Genomic DNA, 23,792 nt, shown 5'->3' with positions numbered 1-23,792 from the left:
ACATCCCCGAAAGCAAACAAATTGAAGTCAACTATACACTGTAATCCCTATGGATACAACGCAATATCTGAGACTAGGTGCGGATTTTTCGTTTTCTGCTTTGTTCTTTGTTTTACATTCAGCACCTCAGTTTGTGTTATATTTGTCTTGTCATGGACAACGTCAGTTTTAAGGTATGCAGTTCTTTTTAAATATAGGTAAATAAAACATAACTCAATTCATATACATTTAAAATTTGACAGTTTTGACGCCATATCATATTATTTAACTTACGCTAAGTTATACAACATGTACCGTTAGCAAAGTACTGTTATGCTGGAAAGTACAGACCAACCGACGCAGATATGTGAACCATACGAGACAGTGAAGATGATCGAATAGAATAATTTCTTCTTACCCCGTTGTTAAGGAATGAATCTCTCATACCCGATTAAGGCATATTGTAAGGAACAAGTTTGCACTTACTGTACAATGGAAAAAAGCGTAAAGAAAAGATTTATTCATATATATATATTTATTGCCAAAAGCACAAAACTACTGCCAATTAGTGCTCACAGCAGTTAACGTACATTCAATCCGGATTAATAATACCATCATTCAACAAGAGGTCAAAAATAGACTCAAGCACAAAGTTAAACTAAAACGTTTTCATTCCAGAGAAGCCTACATCGCGTCTTGTAGAGAAAACAGCATATACTAATGGTGGGGTAAGATCAGCTGAAGAGGGATTCCGTTGATAGGTTGTGAAGATATGTGTTTCAGCAATAGGGTAAGATACTGTGAATCCGATGCGGGTTATCAAGAAAACTCGGAGACATTTTACATGTTCTTTTTACAGAATTCATGCAATGGGAATTTGAAACATCTTACCTTTGATATTTCAAATAAAATGTTCTGCTTATGTCATTAATGTAGACTTGGTTCTGTTTAGAGGTAAAAGAATGGTGTGTTTTTTCACAGTTATGAGTAGTCTACAAGGATATACTTACGTAGTTTGTAAGTCAACCTCAGATATACTGTTAGTAATATTTACGAACGGAGAAGATATGAAAATACGAGATTTGGTTTGCGGAAGGAAGGTGACTGGCGTAATAAGTAACGTGTCATAAAAATGATCTGAATTCTAAAATAATTCCGTAAGATTCACCACAAAATGTACATTGGCTTTTCTATCACAAGTCTATGGGTGTTTTTCTGTTTGAAATTGGCCAATCCCGACCACCGTAGTTGACCAAATCCTAAAATCTTGCATATCACAGTCGTTTATGGGTATGTCATGTATCGTAAACACCTTGTGTGCTCGGCATGCCGTGGTTAGGACGTGGCCCGGCTGAACAACACCAGTCGGCCACAGACTTACGACCCTCTCACATGCATGTGGCCGTGCTTTGGGTTAGGGACACTCTCTTGTGGACGTATTATGGTTCAGTGAACTGTACGGATGAAGTTCTTTCTCCGTCGGGGAAATTATCAACTGCTTTTAATGACACTGGGGGAATTGATGAGGTGAGCATTTCCTTACAGTTCAGAGATAAATTATTCATCTGCTAAAACTAACATCATGGACAAAACTGTCCATTTATGCACCAAAATGGAATCTCAGTGTTAATTCCTATATATAATGAGCAGACATGCGAATACATTTACACCACCTTGTAACGACATAATTTGACACTTTGTACACTAATCCCGTATTGGCGAACAAGACCATTGCTTTCACGATGCAATGGAATTGAAAAGGATAAAGGCTTAGTAATTAGGGAGCAATACGTTACGATATACATGACGTGAGTCTAGTAGACAATGGGAAACCGGGGACAGTTAGCTGTCGTGGAGAAGCCGACAGCTCTGACTCAGTTATTCTATCATTGGCCACAGATAATGTTCAGTCAAGAGGAACTAACGTCAATTTAAACGCAAGGATCGCATCAACTCTTCTCGGAAAAACTACGACTGTATGATTAGATTTTTGTTCAGTTATCTCCCTGGTAATTTTGTAATGGCCACGTTGAGCTAAAGCGTGAGCTTAATAGTTGTTAGTTTCAGTACTCATTTCGTCGGTTACTCTCGGCATACAACTACAGTATTTCACCAACTTTATATTTGTATTTACCTAACATAAGGCAGATTTCAAGCAAATTTTTCTCTACCAATAGCAGTGTTCCTGAAATCTCAAATGTGTGTGAATTTTGGAAGTGCTTTCCGGTTGGTATTATTGCATATGGTGGATAATTGTTGCATATATTTGGAAACACTCCAGTGATTTTGTTTAGTACATGATATCCACGTGAATAATATATATCCCTTTTCGCCGGAAATAAACTAAACGAAGACCACTTAAATATGTTCTGATTGCCGCCCGGTGCAGAGTTGGGGGCAGGTTCTGCCAGGGGATTAGTGCCTTGTTTATATGACTTACCCCAGGAGCTCATCCCACATTCTCACTCTTAAGACCCTGTTATATGGTTTATAGCATAATTACCGTCCAATTTACGGCTTACTCAGTAATTTTGCCCACCGCTTGTTCGGGGCCACCTCTGTCCTATGTCCCATCACACCTTTGACTGAACCATTCACACTTGCGCCTTCATAAAGCCCGCAATAAATCTTGTTTTCCTGTTTTGAAGTAGACTTGTCAACTGGACGCCATCACCAGTTAGGCATACATTTAATATGTACCTTAACAAGAAAAGCCCGGTTTAGATGGTTCACAGCTGGGCTGTCCTGGCGAACATCACCGCAACGTCAATGATTTGGTTTTGTATCATGGCCTTGTCAAGCACTTGTTTGTGATATATTCTGTTCTTTTGTACACAGCAGGTCGCTAACACAACGAGTCACGGATACGAATGTCCAGGACACTAGCCACAACGGAACCCACGTGCAGTTTTACGTGAATTCACAGTTTAACTTTTGGTAAAAAAGATGACAATAAGAGACACGGCATTGACAATGACATAGATGACAAAAAAGAAGCGGTCTGTGATACAAGCTATTACTCGCCACTCGCGAATAAACTTCTCATGGTCTTCTCTGCGGACTTTCTGGTCTTTCACTCTTTCCACCATTTCGCGTATACTTCTGATTTCCTCTAGCATTTCTGCTCTGAGTGGATCCTCCATGTGCCTGAGACTGTCTCTGTCTCTAAGCTGCTGATATTCTATAATTTCATGAGCCATGGAGAGTTTCTGACCTATTTCACGCCCATTGGGCGTGTCCAGCAGCCTTACTTTGGCATATTTGATATCAGTGCCGGGAAACTTTCGCTTTGGTTCGCCGGTAATTTTTCCGTTCCACTTTCGGACGTTGCCGTCCTCGTCTCTTCGAGCAAGTCAGTCCGTAACATTAGAACAGTGGCGACACCGTCTATCATCAGCTACAACGAGACAAACGAGATAAGTCGTGGTAGATTGGGTTAAATTTAACAAATCATGTAAAGCACACGTCGATATAATTCTACTGTGAGAAACAAATTGGACAAGTTGTCTTATGACAACTGCCAATTGTAGGTCCAACAGCGCTCTGGACATAGTTGCACTCAGCGACTCAAATGTACATACATCTGAAAATACTATACGCCAGTTCTCAGTTTAATGGAGAACTGAATCACCGAAAGTTTGTCGACAAAGTAACCATAGTTCACTGACACAGGATAAAAGGTGTGTTTTGTCGCATTTTATCTCAATATAGGATGGTTATAGTCTGTAAAGCATGGAATGCAGAGAACTCCCGAGCAAAATTCCTCTGTAACTTACAGAAACATACCGGACATTTTGTCCTTTGGAAACGTAACTTTATATACTTAAACTGTCCGTCGATTTACCTACTCAAGGCTGAAGTCCTTCACCATGACTAAAATGATGAGTCATGACGTCAGAATGTTATATACCCACTGTTTAGCAAAAAATGTTGTTCATTTTCGAACACGGAATACTGAAAAAACTTTCTCTAACTTACCTTGGTGTTTGAATATTGCACATTTTCTTTTCCGGCATTTAGTCAAGTACCCATAACAATTTATTGTGAAAGCATGAACGTTATTACGTCAACCTCCATTCGATAGTTTTATTCAAATCTATCATAGCTAAATGAAAAAAAAAGAACCGGCATGAGAATGAGGCACAGAGATGACATTTTAGTATGTTAATTGCAACGTGTCTAAGACAACGCCGTCTGGCTTTTTGTCACTAGGCTATCATTAACCAGATAGCCACATTGGGCGAGAACAAGTTTACAAATTACGTACTTTAATTTGTCTTGATTTCCTAAGCCTTCCCTTGGCGCAGTGTGACGAATTTTGTCTACGTTAAATGTTCATTTTCCATTCAGAACACGGCACTTAGTTGGAATTAGAGTCAGTAGATGTGAGGTAGGTACCAGGTAACTTTCTCTGTGCTTGGATCCTGGCCAGAAATTTGTACATAAGTAAGCCGCTGAGGCCGTGCCAAGAGATTCAAAGTACACAGTAGCATAGCGTGAAACTTTGAATTCAATCGAACTACTCCTGATTTAAGCCATTTTAGTATGTCTGTATCATAAATAATGCATTTCTGGTTCTTGAGGGCTGTGATGTCTAAATAATTCCTTTGAGATGAGAAAGGTGCGTAAGAGACTTACCGAACGAGCCACCGGGGAGCTCTATTTTTCCGCACACCTCTGAAGAACATATTAGCTACTATACAGGAAACAATAGTAGATACTGTGATCATCAACATATTCAGACAGTAATAGGCCCCTGAAACAAAACATAACATATACACCTGGCAGTAAATAAATACTCGGAGGATTATGGTGGTCCTTTGGATCACTGTGGACAATTTACATACTGGTATCGAAATCAAAAGAACTGAATTGCATTGACCGTTTAAAAATGGAAATAAGGCTCTTTATCAATGTGTTGAAAGACCCTGTTCCTTGGTCTTGAAGCCCTTTCCGGTAAAGTGTAAATCTGTAACTGGCCTTTATCTATGAGGTCGTATACTTTATATCCAACCCTCCAATCCAGCTAGTTCAGCTGCGGCTTCATGTCGGAAGATTTGCAAGGCAGCTTGCAGAGGGCGGCATTTTGGCTGCTGACGGTGTTCTCCAAACAACCTGACCGCAGTAGTAAAATGCGAAATACGTATATACGTCGATATACCAAGCCTGTAATCGGACATGTCCATCTTTTTAAAAGAATATTTTTATCAAAGAGAAAAAATATTTGTCCATTTAAATAGTTTAAAGGCTAAAGGCAAACTTTTTTCATTAAATTTCACGAAAAATTATTAAGCTGTTTTTAGTAAGAGTGAGTGCTTGGGGTTTAACGTCGTGCTCAACAATTTTTTAGTCATATGACGACGACGGAACCCTTCGAGTGTATGAATGTACCTTCTTGTTGCAGGACGGATTTCCACCGCTCTTTTATCTAGTGCTGCTTCACTGAGACAACTTACCGAAGGTAAGTAAGCTGCCCATGCCCGAGCCTTTATACTGTTACGGGTCAACCAGTCGTTGCACTATCCCCTTCATGCTGAACGCCAAGCGAGGAAGTTACAACTTCCTCTTTTAAAGTCTTAGGTGTGACTCCACCCAGGCATGATTTTGGATCAACCGCTCCCGAAGCGGACATTCTACCAACTGTGCTATCCGGACCGGTGTTTTTAGTAAGAATGGCAGGTAATATATTGTTTTAGTATTTATACATTCAAAAAATAATCACTTAATTTTGACATAAAGTCTGTTGTTTGAGTGATTCTAAAATGTATTCTGTTATTGTTCTGTCTTGTTCAACATATTATCCTATTAGTCTAACAGAATCTTTATGTTGAACGAAAAAAATATGTCTGATATTGAACAGAACAGTCTGCTGCAATAACAGAATACATTCTACCATCACTCAGACAACAGACTTTCTATTAAAATTAATAGATTAATTCTTTTGAGTGTAGTACCAAAGGAGACAAACCTTTTTTATTGGCTGGCAAGAAAAAAATATCTGTCAGGCTGTTTTGAACCGCCAGTGTCTCGGTCGCGTATAGCCGTATTGCATTTGTGTAACATGACCCAAAGCAAATAAATAATGAAGTCTTTTGGTCTTGAAATTTAGACTCGTATGTGGACGAACGTATATATGTTCATTTGCACTTGTAATAGAGTCTTACTTTGCTACTCTCAATATACTCCGAGAAGAGGGGTTTGAGTTAATATAAAAGTACTATAAAATTATAGTACGGATTAACGTAATTCGATGAGTTAGTTGTGTTCATAATGTTTGGCCGTGTACGAATTTCTCGGCTCGCACAGAGATAATTTTAGGCCAACATACCAGTCAACTCAACATAGAATATATAAGAACTAGTATAATTTGCATATCACTGTGCTTCTCTCAACATTTGGTGTGAAAGTAAATGGTTTTTGTTTGGCTTGTGGAGTATGCAAATGAGCTGCCCGCTAGCATATCAATGTTTTTGTACTTGCTTCTATATAGAACGCGACAATCCGTCTTATAAAATTTGCCCACAATATTGCCAAAAAGAATCATTTCAGAAAATAAAATTATGATTCATATGAAATTAGGGCGAGAAAACAGGGTGTAATTAACAAGCATTCAAACATAGCGATATCTTAATATAACCTTCCAGCTTTCACTAAACTCGTGGTCTCATCAATGTGATCAGATGAGATACAAGTTCCAGAGGAATGAATATACTAGATCAATTTCTTCTTAAAAATACGCCATCTCAGAACTGACCAACGGTCATCGTGGGACCAATCATCGTGCCACGGGTGACAAACAGAATGCACGTATGCCAGGATTGAGCGCGGGTGCACAGGCGCAATTGTGTTATTAAATGCGCAGGGTATGGTTCTCTGTTGTTGGACAAATACGGAACTGTAAATATTTGAACTCGTCGAAGCGTGAAACTGCAACACGTGTTCACCACGGACAATATTATCCCTTTACGTCTCAACTAGTTAGGGCTAGCACTCCTATGGTTTGCCAACCCCTTAATTTCTTCTGACAGCTTTACCGCATTTTCCCGCAAGATTAAATTGTATTCAGCTGATAAGCTTGCCTTGGAACCAAGATCAGATTGGAAAAGGAATTTATGGGGATTGCGTTTGTTGAAATGCAAAACGAAAGGTTCACGATTTCGCTTCATAATTACTAGTCTAAATACTATTAAACCAGAATGGCAAGTATTTGCAATTTTAACGGGGTCTGCTCAGATGTAAAACCTTTGGAGACCAATCAAATCTTAGGTGCCGTTAGGTGTTTGTACATATGTCATGTCTTCTTGTGGTAGGGCGAGTTCAAGCCGCCAATGAAGTATCAAACTACTAAAGATGACACTCCACCCAGTTACATTATACTACATACTACATTACACTGGGCCAACCTGTCCTGTTTCCTTTCTCTAACCTCTCAGTGCTGACTGGTTCCAGGTCTCCAGACTTTGAAGCGAACGATTTAACTATTACGCCACCGAAGACATCCCAAACTATGGTACGAATGCATTGTAATAAATAAACACTTTTATTACACTTTTATAAGTATACCTCGTGAGCCTCCGAGCAGATCGCTTTGATTTCCCTGAGATTTTACTGCATCACTGGCTGATGAAGGAATTGGTTTTCTGTATCTGGGCCTCTAGCTCTTAATTGTTAGAATAGTGTTTAGTGTTAGCTATAAAGCATGTTTGGTTCGCTCGAACTACAGCCTCATGTTTTGGAGAGTAACACTCGACACAGAAACATCTTTTCACCATAAATATCTTACCGATAAGAGGTATAGAAGAGGTAGCCCGTGGTGTGGAATCGGATAACAGCAACAGTAATACGAAGAAAGCCACAAATATGTTCATTCCTGCAAAGAGAAACAGTTGGATAAGACAGGTGTTAGCTTACCTGTTTTACCTGACATATTCAGTTAACGGTGAATTTTATTCTGTCCACAACTGTTTGAAAAGTACGAGGAAGGCAACTGAAGGAAGTTGAGGTCCTTTTGGTGTAAGAAGTTCCCGTCGGGTGCTTCGTTATAGCTGTAGACACAGCTGGGTCCCCTTCCATTACCAGGTTCCCACATGCAGAGACTCGCCGGTGAAACAGTCATTGTGTTAGACAGTTACATAATTACCGTTGGACAGAAATCCACTTAGTATTACTGAGACAGCACGGCAGACATGTTATCTGGATGGTTTGGTAACCTCAGGAAAAGGTCAGGGGCGGATCTTTGTAGGGAATGATAACTGCTTGTACACAGCCCCCTGCAAATGAAACTTGGCGCTGATTTGTTAACTATGTAATAGTGTATTATTACCCCGTTACTTTGTTGTTTTACAGATGACCCATCTATGTTTGAGATGGGGTCAAAACCGAATAATGTCTTCCCTGTTTTAAATCATCAGCGGCATTCTCTAATTAGAGCTATGTTCTCGGTACATTATTAATGGCATATTCGGTTGGCGAAGTCTGGACGCGATCGAACAGATAGCTTCCATTTTCTGCAATGATCAATGCGAGTTGTAATCATTTCTAGGAACATCTCCTGTATCGTCCATATTTTCACTGACATTCCTTACTGTAATAATACATTGATGGAAAGAAGAATGCAAAACTATGAAAGGACCAAAGTATTTTGCAGGAAAATATAACACTGTTTCATACAAGAATGTCATCTATCCCATGAATGGGTGTATATTGAACCTACAGTTTTTCATTAGGGACTGACAGTATTGCTGGAACAGATATATCTTCGGTGCTTGTAAAACCTACCACAAAGCAATGCTGTAAATAAGTAATGGCCCACTGCTAATGAGCATTCCCGGCAGATTGGCTGTCCTCATGGGGTAGTATTCCAATATTCAGCTACTTGTTGACCTTATCTCACGGAATCCAAGACACAATGGGCAGGCACCAGTTTCTGTTCACGTATTGTGGTAACATGAGTGTTTAATCACTTATCACACTGTTTTGACGGTTATATCCCGCACTGGGTACATTTTTTTGCGCTGTTTTAGCACGGCAATGACAACGGACAGCTACATGTGCGTGACTGAATTATATTATTAGCATATTGTCTGTATAAGAACCATCACATTATTTTGTGCTGTTTTGTCTTATCAGCATATAGTAGCATGTTCGTGTTGTTGCCTCAGCTATGGACGAGTGTACCTGGCTGACCTACAAGCCATGCTATATAGGGATCGCTGCACATCAGAAAGATATATATGATTTTCTGCTGGTTATTGCATTCGCCTTCGAAACTAATCCGTCTGTTGATGTTTTTCAGGATGACCGACACGCGTCAGAGTTTCACGATCACTTGATGAGCTTCCTAATGAGTATCTCGGTTTCTGAATGATTGAGTATATGTGTGCATCCTTGAAACCTATACACGTATGCTGTATGACGCAGCGTGGTGTCAAACATGAAGTCGATGTTGGAAAGTGCTGGGTTCTCGTCACTATTCACTCAGCATTGCGTTTAAACATCTTGCCAACACATCAGGGACATGGTTGACGCAGCAGCCTCCACCATTTATCACTGATCCTAGCCCCTTTGCTGCCACCCACAGCATTTGGCTTAGAAATTGGAAACGTGTTCAAGGAAAGTTGTAAAAGGTTCTCCAGATGTACTTACCATCCCTTAACGCAACGCGGCTAAGTTTTATCTACCTTCTAACGGCTGCAGAATAGGTTGTAATTTTGTCACGCAATAAACCACGAAACAAGAGCATAACTTCAGGCATGAAATAGCAGTATAATTTCAGTTCCGGATAACGCACATTCTTCCACAGCCACCACTAAGTCTATTTCTGCTTGCAAACTGCGTGGGTATTGCCAACTGCCATGTGGTCTTAACATCAGCGCTTTTTTGGGAGTTCTTACTGCGTGCTTTGATAACAAAATTCGTACGATTACTCAACATAACCAAGAAGGCATTATTTTCGTAACAGTTTTAGCCCACGGCTATCGTGTGTTACGCTACCATTATTGGACCTTCGCGCTTTGAAGACTCAACCAAAGAATATTTTCTATAACCACACGTTGACCTCAGGGCATGGAGATGCACTAGTTGGTCGCCCAGATTTGAGACAAGTAGCAATACAACAGGTAATTCCATACCGTCAATTCCGGTACGGAATACCTATTTATTTTTATTTTGGGAGAACTTAAGTCAGCCCAACTCAGTTTTCAGACGATAAATTTGATAAGGTGAGTATCAGATTGCATATGTACATGGATGAGAATAGTATTTGTTTTGCACAGGCTGACTTGGGAAACTCATCCCCACAATATGTTGAAACCCTCAGTACACTCTTCCTGTATTACCTCATTTTAACATACATAGCATATTTCTTACCTAGCTGCAGCTTGGCCGGGGACTCAGGTGGTACCCAGAAGATGATCAAAGTGAGCAGTGACAGCAGGGCACATGGTAAAATGAGAATTGCGCTGTAAAAAGCCACTCTACGTTTCAGTTTTAACGTGTAATGCAGGCCGGGATACGGCTCAGGACAACAGTCATATTTCTCCACCAGTCGACTGGCCGTGTTTTCAATTATGCCCCACTCATTGCTCGGGATGTAGTCACCCATTTGAAACATGGGTTCCTTTAAAAATATAATATCCAGTTTATAGCCATTGTATGTCCAAGAACTAAACTTCAGCTTGCACATCTGTTCGTCGAATGGAAAGTACGTGATATCAATTGGGCAGGTGCTCTTAAGGATGGCCTGTGGCATCCATAGCGTGTGACCAGTGTTGTTTAATACCACCAGTGCTTCTCGCTGCTCCTGTAACCTGGTGTCCGCACTACAGAAGAAAATATAAGGCCACAATGATTAATTAAAGGAAATAAGGTCAAAAGAATGTTAAAAGGTAACAATAATAAATAAAATATAATTGCACAATGATTCAAATTTGGAGAAAACATGTGTATTACAACATACGCAGATCGTCGGTAATCGTGTTTTATTCTTTATCTATGGTGGTTTAGACTTAAATCTTAATTACTTTTCTTACATCCCAAGACCCAGTGGAAAAACCTGACAATTCGGCTTAAAACTGACCAGTTTGTATACTTACAAATTATAGAGAACGATGTCTGGCTTCCATATTAGGTCAGAGGGAACTCTGACTTCTGTTATATTGTCGTATTCCTCAGGGTTCCACTTCAGAAGTACATCCCTCCAATTCTGAAAAACAATACTTCAATTTATTACATACTACATACGTAAGTAAGACGAAAGCGAAGGACTGAGAGAAAATTACCTCACATATAAAAACTATGGGGTTAATGATGCGAGCGGTAAAAAAGTATACACTTGCTTAGGGCAAATGCAAATGAGATTAGAGATTTGAATAATAAATGAGGAGGGACTGACTTTTTGCGCATAGCACAACCGTCGGTGCTTTAACGTTACGTTGGTGAAAACCTTATATAACCGGAGGAGCGAGGTGAAATCAGAATGAGAGAGAAAGCTTTTGATACTACAACTCATAGCATTCTCCTCGCCTCATGTGCTTTGTGTCTGGTTGTAAAATAACTAGTCGTAGGCTTGTCTGTCCCTCCTGGGTCGTATTAACATTTCCTCATCCATATGTACACAACCCATACATACATTGTATAAAATGTTAGTACATATGCACATCATTTTGTAAAAGTATTGTAAATACTTTTGTAACAGGAATGTAAATACAAATGGAGTACATCTACAAAAATACAAGTACTTCCTGTGGGTTTTATGTTATAGGTTTTATTGACTTGCCACCATCAACTTACACAAAGTAAATTTACAAACAGAATAGACACTACTGGTTACTATTGTGTAATGAAGAGAATGTAAAAACTTATAGACTGAATGATTATATGTCTCAACCCAAAACACTAAGTAAAACACAACCATGAGATATTTCATGTGGTAGCGTTGTGCATGTGCTATGTGCCCAGATACCAAGATTATTACATCATCATAGCTGGTCTGGAATAAAACAATGTAAGTTAATATACATTATAAACACAGAACTATATGTAATAACATCGGCAATAAGCACAGAACTATATGTAATAGCACGGGTAATAAACACAGAACTATATGTAATAGCAACGGCAATTAACACAGACCTATACATAATAGCATGGGCAATAAACACAAAACTATATGTAATAGCATCGACAATAAACACAGAAGTATATGTAATAGCATCGACAATAAACACAGAACTATATGTAATAACAGGGACAATAAAACACAGAACTATAATTGTAATAGCATCGCCAATAAACACAGAACTATATGTAATAGTATCGGCAACAAACACAGAACTATATGTAATAGCACGGGTAATAAACAGACAATGTGGATTTTCCTGGGATAAACTGTGGAATTGGATGTATCATAAAAGCTTTTCCGGAATGGTTCAACTAGTATGAATTTACCCGTGTAACTTTGAGTTTTCTCGTCGGACCAAGCAACATATGTACAGGTATAAAAGCATGGAAAATGAATATCGGTGTTGACATAGGGCTTGTATGTAGAGTAGATGAATTGAAAACACAGGCATGCGTGAACATGAAAAGAGTATAGTGTACATGGTGTAGGGATGGAAAACACGGGCGCACGTGAAATATAGGGCGGATGCTGACATCGCTAATGAGGCGTTAATCCTAATCCCTTGTCCCTCCATTCCACTTATGCCAACATTCTGTTTCGACTTTTCTACAATTAATTTTTCAAATCGTAGGTATAAGCGGAATAAACCGTGGAGCCATGGAGAAACACCAAAAAGCAATACGGAGACTGAGATACTAGTGAAAAAAATCAAAACCGACCACATGAAAAATGCGAGGACTGACATGTTTTGTTAGGAGATTTAAAAAATACAAGATACAAGAATGTGAAACGGAATGTAAAGGTAATAGAAACTTCAGTGACTATGGTTAAGATTGCAGTCTCTTGTTACATGCATGTTTTGTTTCGGAGGGACAAACCAATCACACTTCTCTAGGTTACCCATCAAACCCCAACTTAACACATCATCGAGAAAATGAATCCATGGATTTATTTATTTGGTTTATATTTTACGCCATACTCAAAAATATTTCGCTTATACGACGGCGGTCAGCATTATGGTGGGAGAAAACCGGGCAGAGACCGGGGGAAACCCACGACTATCCGCAGTTTGCTGACAGACATTTCCACGTTGCTGACAGACCTTTCCACGTACGGTCATAGAGGAGGTCAACATGAGCTGGAAATGAACTCACAGCGACCACATTGATGAGAGGCTTGCGGGTCATTGAGCCTCACTGGCGTTCTTAGCCCCTCGGCCATGGATCTGGACAGCACTGTACACTCATGGATCTGAGAACCATTGTATAGTGACGTTGATAGATAAGCGTCCTGCGTCTCTGACGCAAACAAAGCGGAAAGGACACAGTAGATTCACTATCGATGCGTCCTGAGGACTCACCAATCTTCCCCATGTGGTAAGTATGGTATGGCTACATATTGTAAACACCAAATCTAAACTGAAATAATCGAAATAAACAAACTGAACCTTAAAGTAAAAGCATGTATAATCCACTGACCGGCAAGGTCCTATCTAGATACATAGATGTATTATTTTGTGTCACTATTATTGAATGTTATTGTCTAACAAACCTTGCAAGTTATTTTAGATGTAAATGACAAGGTACGAGTCGCGCTAAGTGAAAAGACGCCAGTTTTTTTTTTCTATATTTTTTGGAGCCCACGATGTACAACTGACGCCCAGAGACAAACTATAGTACGTTAGAAAAAATTAAGACAACAGCTTGTGCGTAAATTCTTTGTAAACCTTAACAAATCCATAGACATAGCATGTTGTTGCTGAACACTGCTGAATGTGATAGCTCACATACAAACTAGACCTATACGATTTACCTGTTGTTTACTGTTTACAAACTTTGACCTTATAAATACAACACTGTTTTTTAGAAATATTTCGAAATGAATAAATTGAATTGCAAAGGATAAGTAGCAATCTAAACATCACTAAAATAATGCTTCACAGTTCGGGCATCTATCAGGAGCAGAAGAGATCTCGTGTTCACAGTTTCAGTCATCTAACAGCCAAATAATTATGAAAATTGGTAAATCAAACCGAAGTTTAACTCTAAAGAAAAAAATTTTATTCAGGACCCACTCAATTCCGATGGGACGCACTCATTTAGCTACCCCCAGGTTCTGGGTACTAACTTCAATGAAAATCTATCAACTTTACTGATTATACATTCATGGATCTGAGAACCATCGTACACACATTGATCTGAGAACCCTTGTGCACTCGTCGATCTGAGAACCTTTGTACATTCATGGATCTTGGAACCATTTAATTCCTGGTGAACGCTTTTCAGTTAGCATTCTAAATTGGATCTTAAAATGGCGCCATTATCACCATACCCAATGGACGATTACACTTCCAAGCTATGACCATGGACGGAATGTATAAGAGCGGTGAATACTTACAAAGTTGTACCAAACACTGGTGGTGAGTAGCTGTTCCTTTTCGTCTAGACTCACTATCTGGATCAGACTTAATTCAAACCGAATAGTGATATTCTCGGAGGTGTTGGACACTGGTCGCCCATTCTTCCCAAACTGTTCATACTTTTTCAGCAAATCTCGAATCAGCTCTTTCTCCCGAGATATGTCGTCATTTACATCCGCAACGGAATCACCTGCAAGAAATCAATCGACAGTTAGCCTTGTAAGGTCCACAAGTTACAGGCTATGGATAAAATCTAAACAGGCCCAAAATAAAAGGCTGTGGGTGAAGTGGCAACTTCAGAGATTTTTGGCAAATCCGATTTTCCTTTATGTATATGTTTCAAAAAACCATAATCATGGAGCTGTGCCTGAGAAATAAATAAAGTTTCCGAAAACGTTTACCTCTTTTCAGAATAACAGTTGACCACTGCTCTTCCAGTAGAATTTTGGGACAAATTTTAAATTAGATATTTAAATACATTTAATATTGTTACAGAAGGCAAATTTTACATAAAACCAAAATACGTTGGACTATTTTGACAATTTTATACATATGGTGTTTATACACTCTTAGCCGCAATCGCTGCCATCATCAGATAAAACACAGTTTAGTTCAATTTCCGGTTTCCGATCTGTAGGCCTAATTGCTGGTAACTGAACCAGAAGGTGGTAACTGAACCAAGCGGTGTGTTTTATCCTTGATGGCAGCATTTGCGGTCAAAAACTAATAATTACCACCAAAATAATCCTGTGTTCTGATTTCAGTTAAAAAAAGAGACAACAAAAGATATAAACAAAGTCATTTCAGAAGAGGAGTCCATGCAGACCTAAACAGGCAGAGGAATTTTTTTAATACGTGCTTGGTAACTGTATAAACACCCTATTAATATGGAATTATTGCGAGGCCATGACATGTGCAATTTTAGAGAAACCGGAAGCAGGACATCGCGTCATCGGTACCTTATGCTATTCAGCATTAGAGGCGAGGCACTTCTTTGTCGAGCCAAGCACAGTCCCCATTATTACAACGCATTGTGGCCTCTTGGTTGAGATCTTGAGGAATATCGTCACACGTACTCCACTAGCACTTTTTCGCTGATAATGGCTTTATATCGGAATTGTCTCGTAATCAAAAAGAAAACAGCTGATTTAACACTATTTCTACATGGCAAAATGGAGAATTAGGAACGGATGACGTCACAGCGGAACAGATGCCTTTTCGCGTGGTAGAAATATCCCGACCTTGATTGGTTAAAGCTGATAGCATGGCGACCTGTTTATTTTTTCTCTATTTGGGCGTTTTTGCTTCCTTTGACCGGCAATATTTCTGTTGTCCTATAAATCTGGCCTGGTGTTGTCGATATATACGCTGGAAGGTATTTTTCTCAAGCGTTGAGATTTGGTAAACTTATTTTTTGCGATATATCCGAATTATTGCACACACAATATTTTAAACAAACAGCAAACATTCAACCTGATATACATTTTTGAGTGTGTGACTGAACAGAAATGGGCTATCCTTCATATGCGCCTAGCTTCTTGTAGAATCTATCCTAAGTACGCACATTAATATTGCAGTTGGATATCATTCTATAATATGGAATATGTTTTGGGGAAAGTCAGCCACTCTATGAGATTATCAATGACCGTGGTTTTCAGCTGTTAACGCATAAAGCCGACTATCGAGATCACGCTGAAACCACCTGCTGGGTTACTCTCCAGTCTTATCTTGTACATGCTTCAAGTGAGGCACTTAACTCCTGGCCAAGAACTGAGGAAGAGAGACCAGAGAGCAGTTCGTCAAGCTGCACCAAGCATTGTTTGCCACGATTTATTAAGGTAGAGTCCACCCTATAATTCTCTCACATTCAGCTTTGGCCTGTGACTGCTCCAGGAAAAGTCGACAGTGTGTCGACACAAGGTCAAACAAGTCTCATCGTCATAATTGTCCGCAGTAAAAATCGATTCGTCTCGTCGCCTTGCGGGTAAAACTCGTTACCTTCAAAGTGCCTATTACCATTTGTAAGCGTGCAAATAGAGCAAGCGTTTTCCCGTCATCAAACTCGACACCATCCAGAGTATATAAGGACATAGTTCCATATACACACCCTAGAAAAGCATACGGGCGTTTATTTGTCCTGATTGTGTGTACATTTGTGGTGTATTTTACGCAAACACGTAATGCGAGCAAAACACTTCCTCATTTTCTTTTTCCACAAATGTTTTCCTGCTTGCGATTCACTGTCCTTTTATTTTATTTTTTTTTTATATGTGTTTCGTCAAATGACGGCCTCTACAATTACTGGCTTGGCACACTGTTTTGTAACCAAAGGAGATGGGAACAGGCATTATACTATGGATAGCTTTTCATTATAAATACATACATTATGGTCGGATTCGAGAGGCGGTTTTTTCACTAGGAGAGCCGACAGCCTTTTTCTATCCACCAATTTCTGGTTGCAAACAATAAAGGCAAGGATAACTTAACCCATATACATGTATGTTATTTATAGTTTTGTGTTGTTGTTGTTTTATTTGACGTTCTTGAGATAAAAGAATCTAGGCTGTACACATATAGGACTAAAATAAGGCCATGGTCTAATAAAGGGTGCCAAATGTTGAGCTGTGGTTCAGTAAAGTTTTCCCAAATAAAAACAGTAAATCATTCACTTTTTACATACTTTCTATGGCGAAGCCGTGGTAAATAATAGTATGCAGTAATTCAAATTGCCGACATTTGCAACTAATCTAAACAAAAATAAATAATTTGATTTTACGCTTACAACGTCTGTGAAAAGGACAATTTGAATGCTTGGGATTTTTGTTTGACTATTCAGCCGACCTTTGAAGTGTCCACGTTTGAGAGTATTTGGCTATGACGTCTTTAGACTGCTAATATGGTAAGCAAGGCTGTATTATCCTCGCCTTTACTTGGGTAGGGATAAATGGCGAACGTAAGCTGACCTTTGCTGGCGAACAGAGCTGGCACTCAATTTGTTAAGTTGTGTATACGATCAATGGTAGGCTGCGGGCGACACGGCTACTTGTGACGTATAATACGCTGTGTAAAGGACGCTGACAAGATCAGTTGTGTCACAAACACCACATCCTCTGAGGGGCCGAGAAATCCATAGCGCTTTGTACACGATATCAACAGGCACTCGTCTTTTTGACAAAAGTGGCACAAAAAGCACCTTGATTGCTCTACGGCTGGTTGACATTTTTTGTTCTATCAGCCGCATCTGTGGCATTGTTTCTCGGAGACATGTATTTCTGTTACAGACAAGCCTTCGTATTTATTAAGCTACCTATAAGACTTAAGTCATAATTTCAATTGCTTAGAAAGCCAAACTCAGAACAGGAAGGATGAAATTGTGGTTGGTATGTTGATAAATAATCAGTGTAAAACATTTTAATTATGGCTTTGTTGGAATTTTTACCTAAATCTTAATTAAAATCAATGTCAGCGATAACCCAGGGGATGGTTACATTATAGAATCGAAACAAAACTAATATTTGGCCTTTGCATTTAGTGTTACAACTAAATAACGTCATATAAGTGTAGCTAATGTCATCAAAATACCCAGTTTTGCTTTCCTAAGTACTAAGACTTAGGGAGACCTAAGACCTAAGTACTAGTATCTAACTTACTTTGTACCTTAAACTTGCGGTATATTAATGAAAATCCCGGCGATAAATGTTGATCCATCAAAATATTTCCCAGCATATTTACCTAGTCAGGGATGACAGCCATTTGATCATATATTGCGTACGTTCTCTTCCTAGGTTGGATGGTTCACAATGGTTCCGCATATAAAGTCCTGGATGAAAGTTGAGGGCAGGGTTAGTTAGCAGTAATGCTGACTGGCGTAAATCCTGCTTTACAGAGAGATTATGTTCAGCCGCAACAACCGGAAGAAAAGAAGACGGTAATTCGATAGCAGACTGGTGGAAAAGCTTCTATTTCGGTGAATTCGGATTAGCATTTATGATGTTCAATCCAAGACTCCACGAACGGGTGCATAGTCGTCGAACATAAAGGCCACAGACAATAAGTGCAAGGAATCCAGAACATTGGACTCCTAGGCGGAAATACCATATCCTCAACGGACTGCTATCTGGCTGACATTAGTTTAAAGCCAAGGAAATGGCGGGAAAATGGTCGGTGCTCAAGATCAGTTAGGCAAATAGCCAATGTGCTTTGTATCGGCGATACAGTAACAAGTGAACAGAGTGCCGAATGGCATACGCCTTATGCCGTTTTGATGTCCGCTTGCAGATTCCTTTTCATAAACTTAACTACAGTCAGATATAAGATATTTTTTTTTGCACATAGCCGATAGGCTGAAGTGTTAGGATATCGGTGCAGGTCATCTTGCTGTGTATGCCATTGTCCAAGCGATTAAAAGCGCAAAAAGAAAACATTAAGGCGGCAAAAGATTTGTAACTGCATAAGATACAAACAGAATGTCATGCTAACCAGGCAAATGTGACAAGACTCTTATTATACCGAAAATGCCTACCGAAAATGCCTATCAAAACTGGCCTTATCCGCTTCTGGTCTAATGAAGTGAAGCGAAAGATATCTGGAATTCAAATGATCTAAGATTCTACCTTTCGCATGAAAGGAGACTCATTACTGACACTTGGGCTTTCGGGAAACACGGGCTGTTGGAGGAACAGAACAGCCCTTAGTTCTTCGTCTCCACAGAATTAGCACATTAGATTAAGAGCATCGCTTGTCCATAGACTGCAGCGATATATTTAATCCTATCAAACTGACAAGACTTGTAAGAGATCGATGGTATATTAAGGAACTGCCTCGGAAAGATCCGAAACATCCGTCAACATCGGTAAACTATCCAGAGCAAAAACTATATACAGATACTAAAGAATCGCACAACTGTACTTTTCTGCACAAATCGAAACTAGCACGTAGAGATACCAAAGAATCGCACCGCTGAATTATTATGGTCAAATTCATCATATATACAGATACCGAGTAATTGTGCACCTGGGCTATTCTTGACAAAACTGAATCTGTCATATTGACCATTCCCAACAGATTGAAAAGATCATATAGAGATCTCAAACAATGGTGCAGTTGAACTATTTTAAACAAAACTGAAACTATTACATACAGATAGCAAGCAAACGTACAGGTGAAAAACATGTATTCCAACAGATCTTATATATATCAATCCTACACAACCGTAGACGTAGCTGAACTATCCTGAACTATTCCAAAACTATCATATTTAAACACCAAACAATCGTGCAGTGGAATTATTCTGATCAGATTTGAAACTATGATATATCCAGATGCATGTACCAAGCAATCGTGCACCTGGACTATTTCTGACAAAACTAAATCAATCATATAAAGATCTCAAACAAACGTACAGCTAAACTATCCTGAGCAAATCTAAAACTATCACACATAGATACAATACGACATTTTAATGTTTGACAAAAACATAAATAATCAGTGATGTACAAATCTCAAAGCACAAACCAGATAATAATAGTAACCATAAAACAGTAGAAACATCCGAGATAGATACCAAATTAAATAAATTATGAGATCCATTGAACTATCAGTCGTATTTTTGTCCCTCATGTTCCTTATTAACATTCATGCACGACAAACAACCGTAAATATACCTGTAGATGAACTGTCCAGAAAAACAAAAAAAATATCATACACCGATTTCAAACAAACATAGCTTGGTGTGATGTGAAACTATCATACACAGATTTCAAACAAACATAGTTAGGTGTGATGTAAGGCAACCATACACAGATTTCACACAATCACAGCTAGGTGTGATGTGAAACAAACATACACAGATTTAAAACAAACATAGCTAGGTGTGATGTGAAACAAACGTACACAGATTTCAAACAAACATAGGTAGGTGTGATGTGAAACAAACATACACAGATTTCAAACAAACATAGTTAGGTGTGATGTGAAACAAACATACACAGATTTCAAACAAACATAGCTAGGTGTGATGTAAGACAAACATACACAGATTTCAAACACACATAGTTAGGTGTGATGTGAGGCAACCATACACAGATTTCAAACAAACAAAGCTAGGTGTGATGTAAGACAATCATACACAGATTTCAAACAAACATGGCTAGGTGTGATGTAAGACAAACATACACAGATTTCAAACAAATATAGGTAGGTGCGATGTAAAACAAACATACACAGATTTCAAACAAACATAGGTAGGTGTGATGTGAAACAAACATACACAGGTTTCAAACAAACATGGCTAGGTGTGATGTGAGGCAATCATACACAGATTTCAAACAAACATAGCTAGGTGTGATGTGAAACTATCGTACACAGATTTCAAACAAACATGGCTAGGTGTGATGTGGAACAAACATACATAGATTTCAAACAAACATAGCTAGGTGTGATGTGAGGCAATCATACACAGATTTTAAACAAACATAGCTAGGTGTGATGTAAGACAACCATACACAGATTTCACACAAACATAGCTAGGTGTGATGTGAAACTATCATACACAGATTTCAAACAAACATAGCTAGGTGTGATGTCAAACTATCATATTTTGACACATTATGCTATTTTCCGTCTAAGATGCCACTGAAAGAAACGCGGCATCCCAAGCGTTCGTAACTAACTTTACCCATTTGGACTGATCAATCATCTTCTTTCATTTCATCTGATTCTGGGAAGATGTAGCATCCTCATCGCCAATGAGTTAACGGCAATTCTGGCCCGCGGTAGGTTAGACGTGTATTTTACTTGGTAACGTAAACGTAACTAGCGTTGTAAATCATGGATACAGGTTTTTGCCACCTAGTCATTATACACATCTCAAATGACAAAGCAAGGTCTCCGTAATGGATCTCAAACTACCATCTATAGTTCCAAGCGAAAATGCACACAACTTAAATGTTCACAAAAAATCTGAAGCTGGAACGCCACACAAAAGATCATTACAGCCTCATGTGAACGTCCCTGTTCTATTGAAAACCCATAACATGGAATATGATATTGTGTTGTAACGTAGAGATGTGTACATTGCCCGGACGTTTCTTTGACGTCTGAAAGGCAAACAGCAAGGCAAGTGGGGAAGTGTAGAGGCCTGGTTGGGTGCAGAGCGATCAGTGATGATCTATAGATCCATTATGAGTCCAGACATGTAATCAGTAGGCCGTTTAACTTCGGATGGACCTTGAGATTAATTTCGGGTATTTTCACACCAGTCCAGAAATGCCTGTGGAGGCAGACTTAAAGAATTTTTCAACAACCTCTAACGGGTGGCGTAACCCTCTAGGGTATATTCTGTATGTAAAGCTTTTAGTTCAATAAGCGGTTTACAACTTTCTTTTTGATAGATGCAACAAAGTAGATGCTATTTCCACGTAAAGCGCAAATAGACCCAGAAGTTACAAAGCTCTTCTGTAACTGTAAACCTTATATGTTAGCAGGATGAGCAAAGCAGAAGTTTCAGATGCATTTCAGAGGGATTCTCCTCAACAAACGAAAGGACATCTCTAGGATTTTGTCCAAAAAACATATTGTTTGCTGTTTATGGAAAATGGAATTTTTATATGGCCAGAGATAAAGTCAAAATCAGTTTTAGAAATAATAAACCCGACTGATATGTCTCAGCTTGTTTCCTGTTTCGGGTGTCTGACCCGAGACGATTTGATTTACCTGGAACATTCGAGAGCTCACTCATGGGCTGACAAAATGGCCACTCTCACATTTCCCCATCATGTATACTATGGCATCTTGCTGGACTGTAATATTCATGTGTAGGTGTCGTCTTTTTTTGATGTACGGATATTTTACAGGCATAGTTGTTCCTATTGCTTTCCGTTCATTAATACCTATGTTATTAATGAACAATTTTCAACAAATTTCTGGGTAAACAGTCATCTTTTAGTGTCAAAATTTCGATTTTCAGAGTAATCGGCAGGGGTGCACACAAAATCTGCATCTCGTGCACATTTTCCTGAACGTTTAAAGTTTATCGAGAAAACCTTGTTACTTCTATTAATAAATCTTTTTCAAAATGCTTTAAAACTGCTTCTCCTTCTCGAAAGGGTAACGGAAATAACTGTCCGTGGACACTATGATAGTTATCCAGTCAGACAAGATTGATTGTGTGCAAAAGGGAAGTAACGCTTTAAAGCTGTAACAATCCTGAAGGTGTGGTATTTAAATTATGGCTTTGGTTAACGAAAGCTTGCAGTTCTCCATTACTGTCCGTCATATAGTATCGATCGTCTCAGCACAGTTACCAGTGTGTATCAAGCTTTAGTAATTGTGATTTGCACAATGATTGAACACAAAGCGAAGATATATCCATTAAATCAGGATAAGACGACAAGCCCATAGAATGCTCAATACATAAATCCCAACATGTAAGCTACATTCTGAAAATAACATTCGTTTGTGGGGTTATGTTACGCAGGTAAAACCTTTCATCTCATTGTCGGTTTAGGTTTCAGTATCATTAGCCTTTTTAGTATGGTAATAGTTTATTCTGGTGATGCCGAGTTTAGGGTCAAGGGAAGAGATAGCCGTCGGCTAATATTCTGATATCACCAGCCGAACACAGCTGTCATCCATAACGCGGACCACGTGCGTCACAACTCACAAGCCGCTGACATCACGGTAATCCAACACAGGATGCAGTGTATTGTCTACATGTCCCATTCAGCGTAGGCTTTTGCTTCGAGAAGATGCTAGGAAAGCATATAATAAAATTTTCATCACTAATCTGTAGGCTTCACTGCCAAGTGAACATTTACAAGAACTAAAAGTTGGCATCATGATGCTTTGAGTCAGATTTGTCAAAATTATGTAAAGGAAACTTGATATCTTGATTTTTGCCAAGAAATGTATGGATTTAATATAACAGTCCATAATGTTCTTTTTTGTCAAACGCTACAGGCAAAACTTATATTAAATGATTAAAAAGTTAAAAGACGCTATTCATTATTCATGAAAATGAATTTTTGATAAACATAGTGATGTGCTCAATTTCCGCTTAACTCATTGTGCACAGTTCAGGTAGACATGATCCACGCCGCAAAATTGCTTTTAGAAGTTTTGAATTTATGCATGTTATATGTTTATGTACATTATGCTTGTAACAATTTTATCACCCTCTAGATATTCCAGTGCAGCTAAAGAATATAATCCTGTGAATTGTTGGTCACATGGGGAAGAAATCTTTAAAGACAAGTTAGCAATTAAATAGGAATA

The 23,792-nt window shown here is 38.9% G+C and overlaps 1 protein-coding gene across 1 annotated transcript in view; it reads right to left on the bottom strand.

Moving 5' to 3' along the window:
• Positions 1-510: 510 nt before the first annotated feature.
• Positions 511-23,792, bottom strand: part of LOC135473217 (neuronal acetylcholine receptor subunit beta-2-like) — a 39,959-nt gene continuing 16,677 nt past the window's right edge. The window contains 7 exon segments of the mRNA XM_064753065.1: positions 511-3,319; positions 3,322-3,376; positions 4,614-4,735; positions 7,763-7,849; positions 10,348-10,799; positions 11,073-11,182; positions 14,498-14,709. Of these exon segments, the coding sequence (XP_064609135.1) occupies positions 2,907-3,319; positions 3,322-3,376; positions 4,614-4,735; positions 7,763-7,849; positions 10,348-10,799; positions 11,073-11,182; positions 14,498-14,709 (1,451 nt within the window). The 3' untranslated portion in view covers positions 511-2,906.

This window comes from Liolophura sinensis, chromosome 1, assembly GCF_032854445.1.
Source record: "Liolophura sinensis isolate JHLJ2023 chromosome 1, CUHK_Ljap_v2, whole genome shotgun sequence".
Taxonomy (NCBI): Eukaryota; Metazoa; Mollusca; class Polyplacophora; order Chitonida; family Chitonidae; genus Liolophura; species Liolophura sinensis.
The sequence above is the reverse complement of the archived record's forward strand: the minus strand, read 5'-3'. Positions and strand labels throughout refer to the sequence as shown.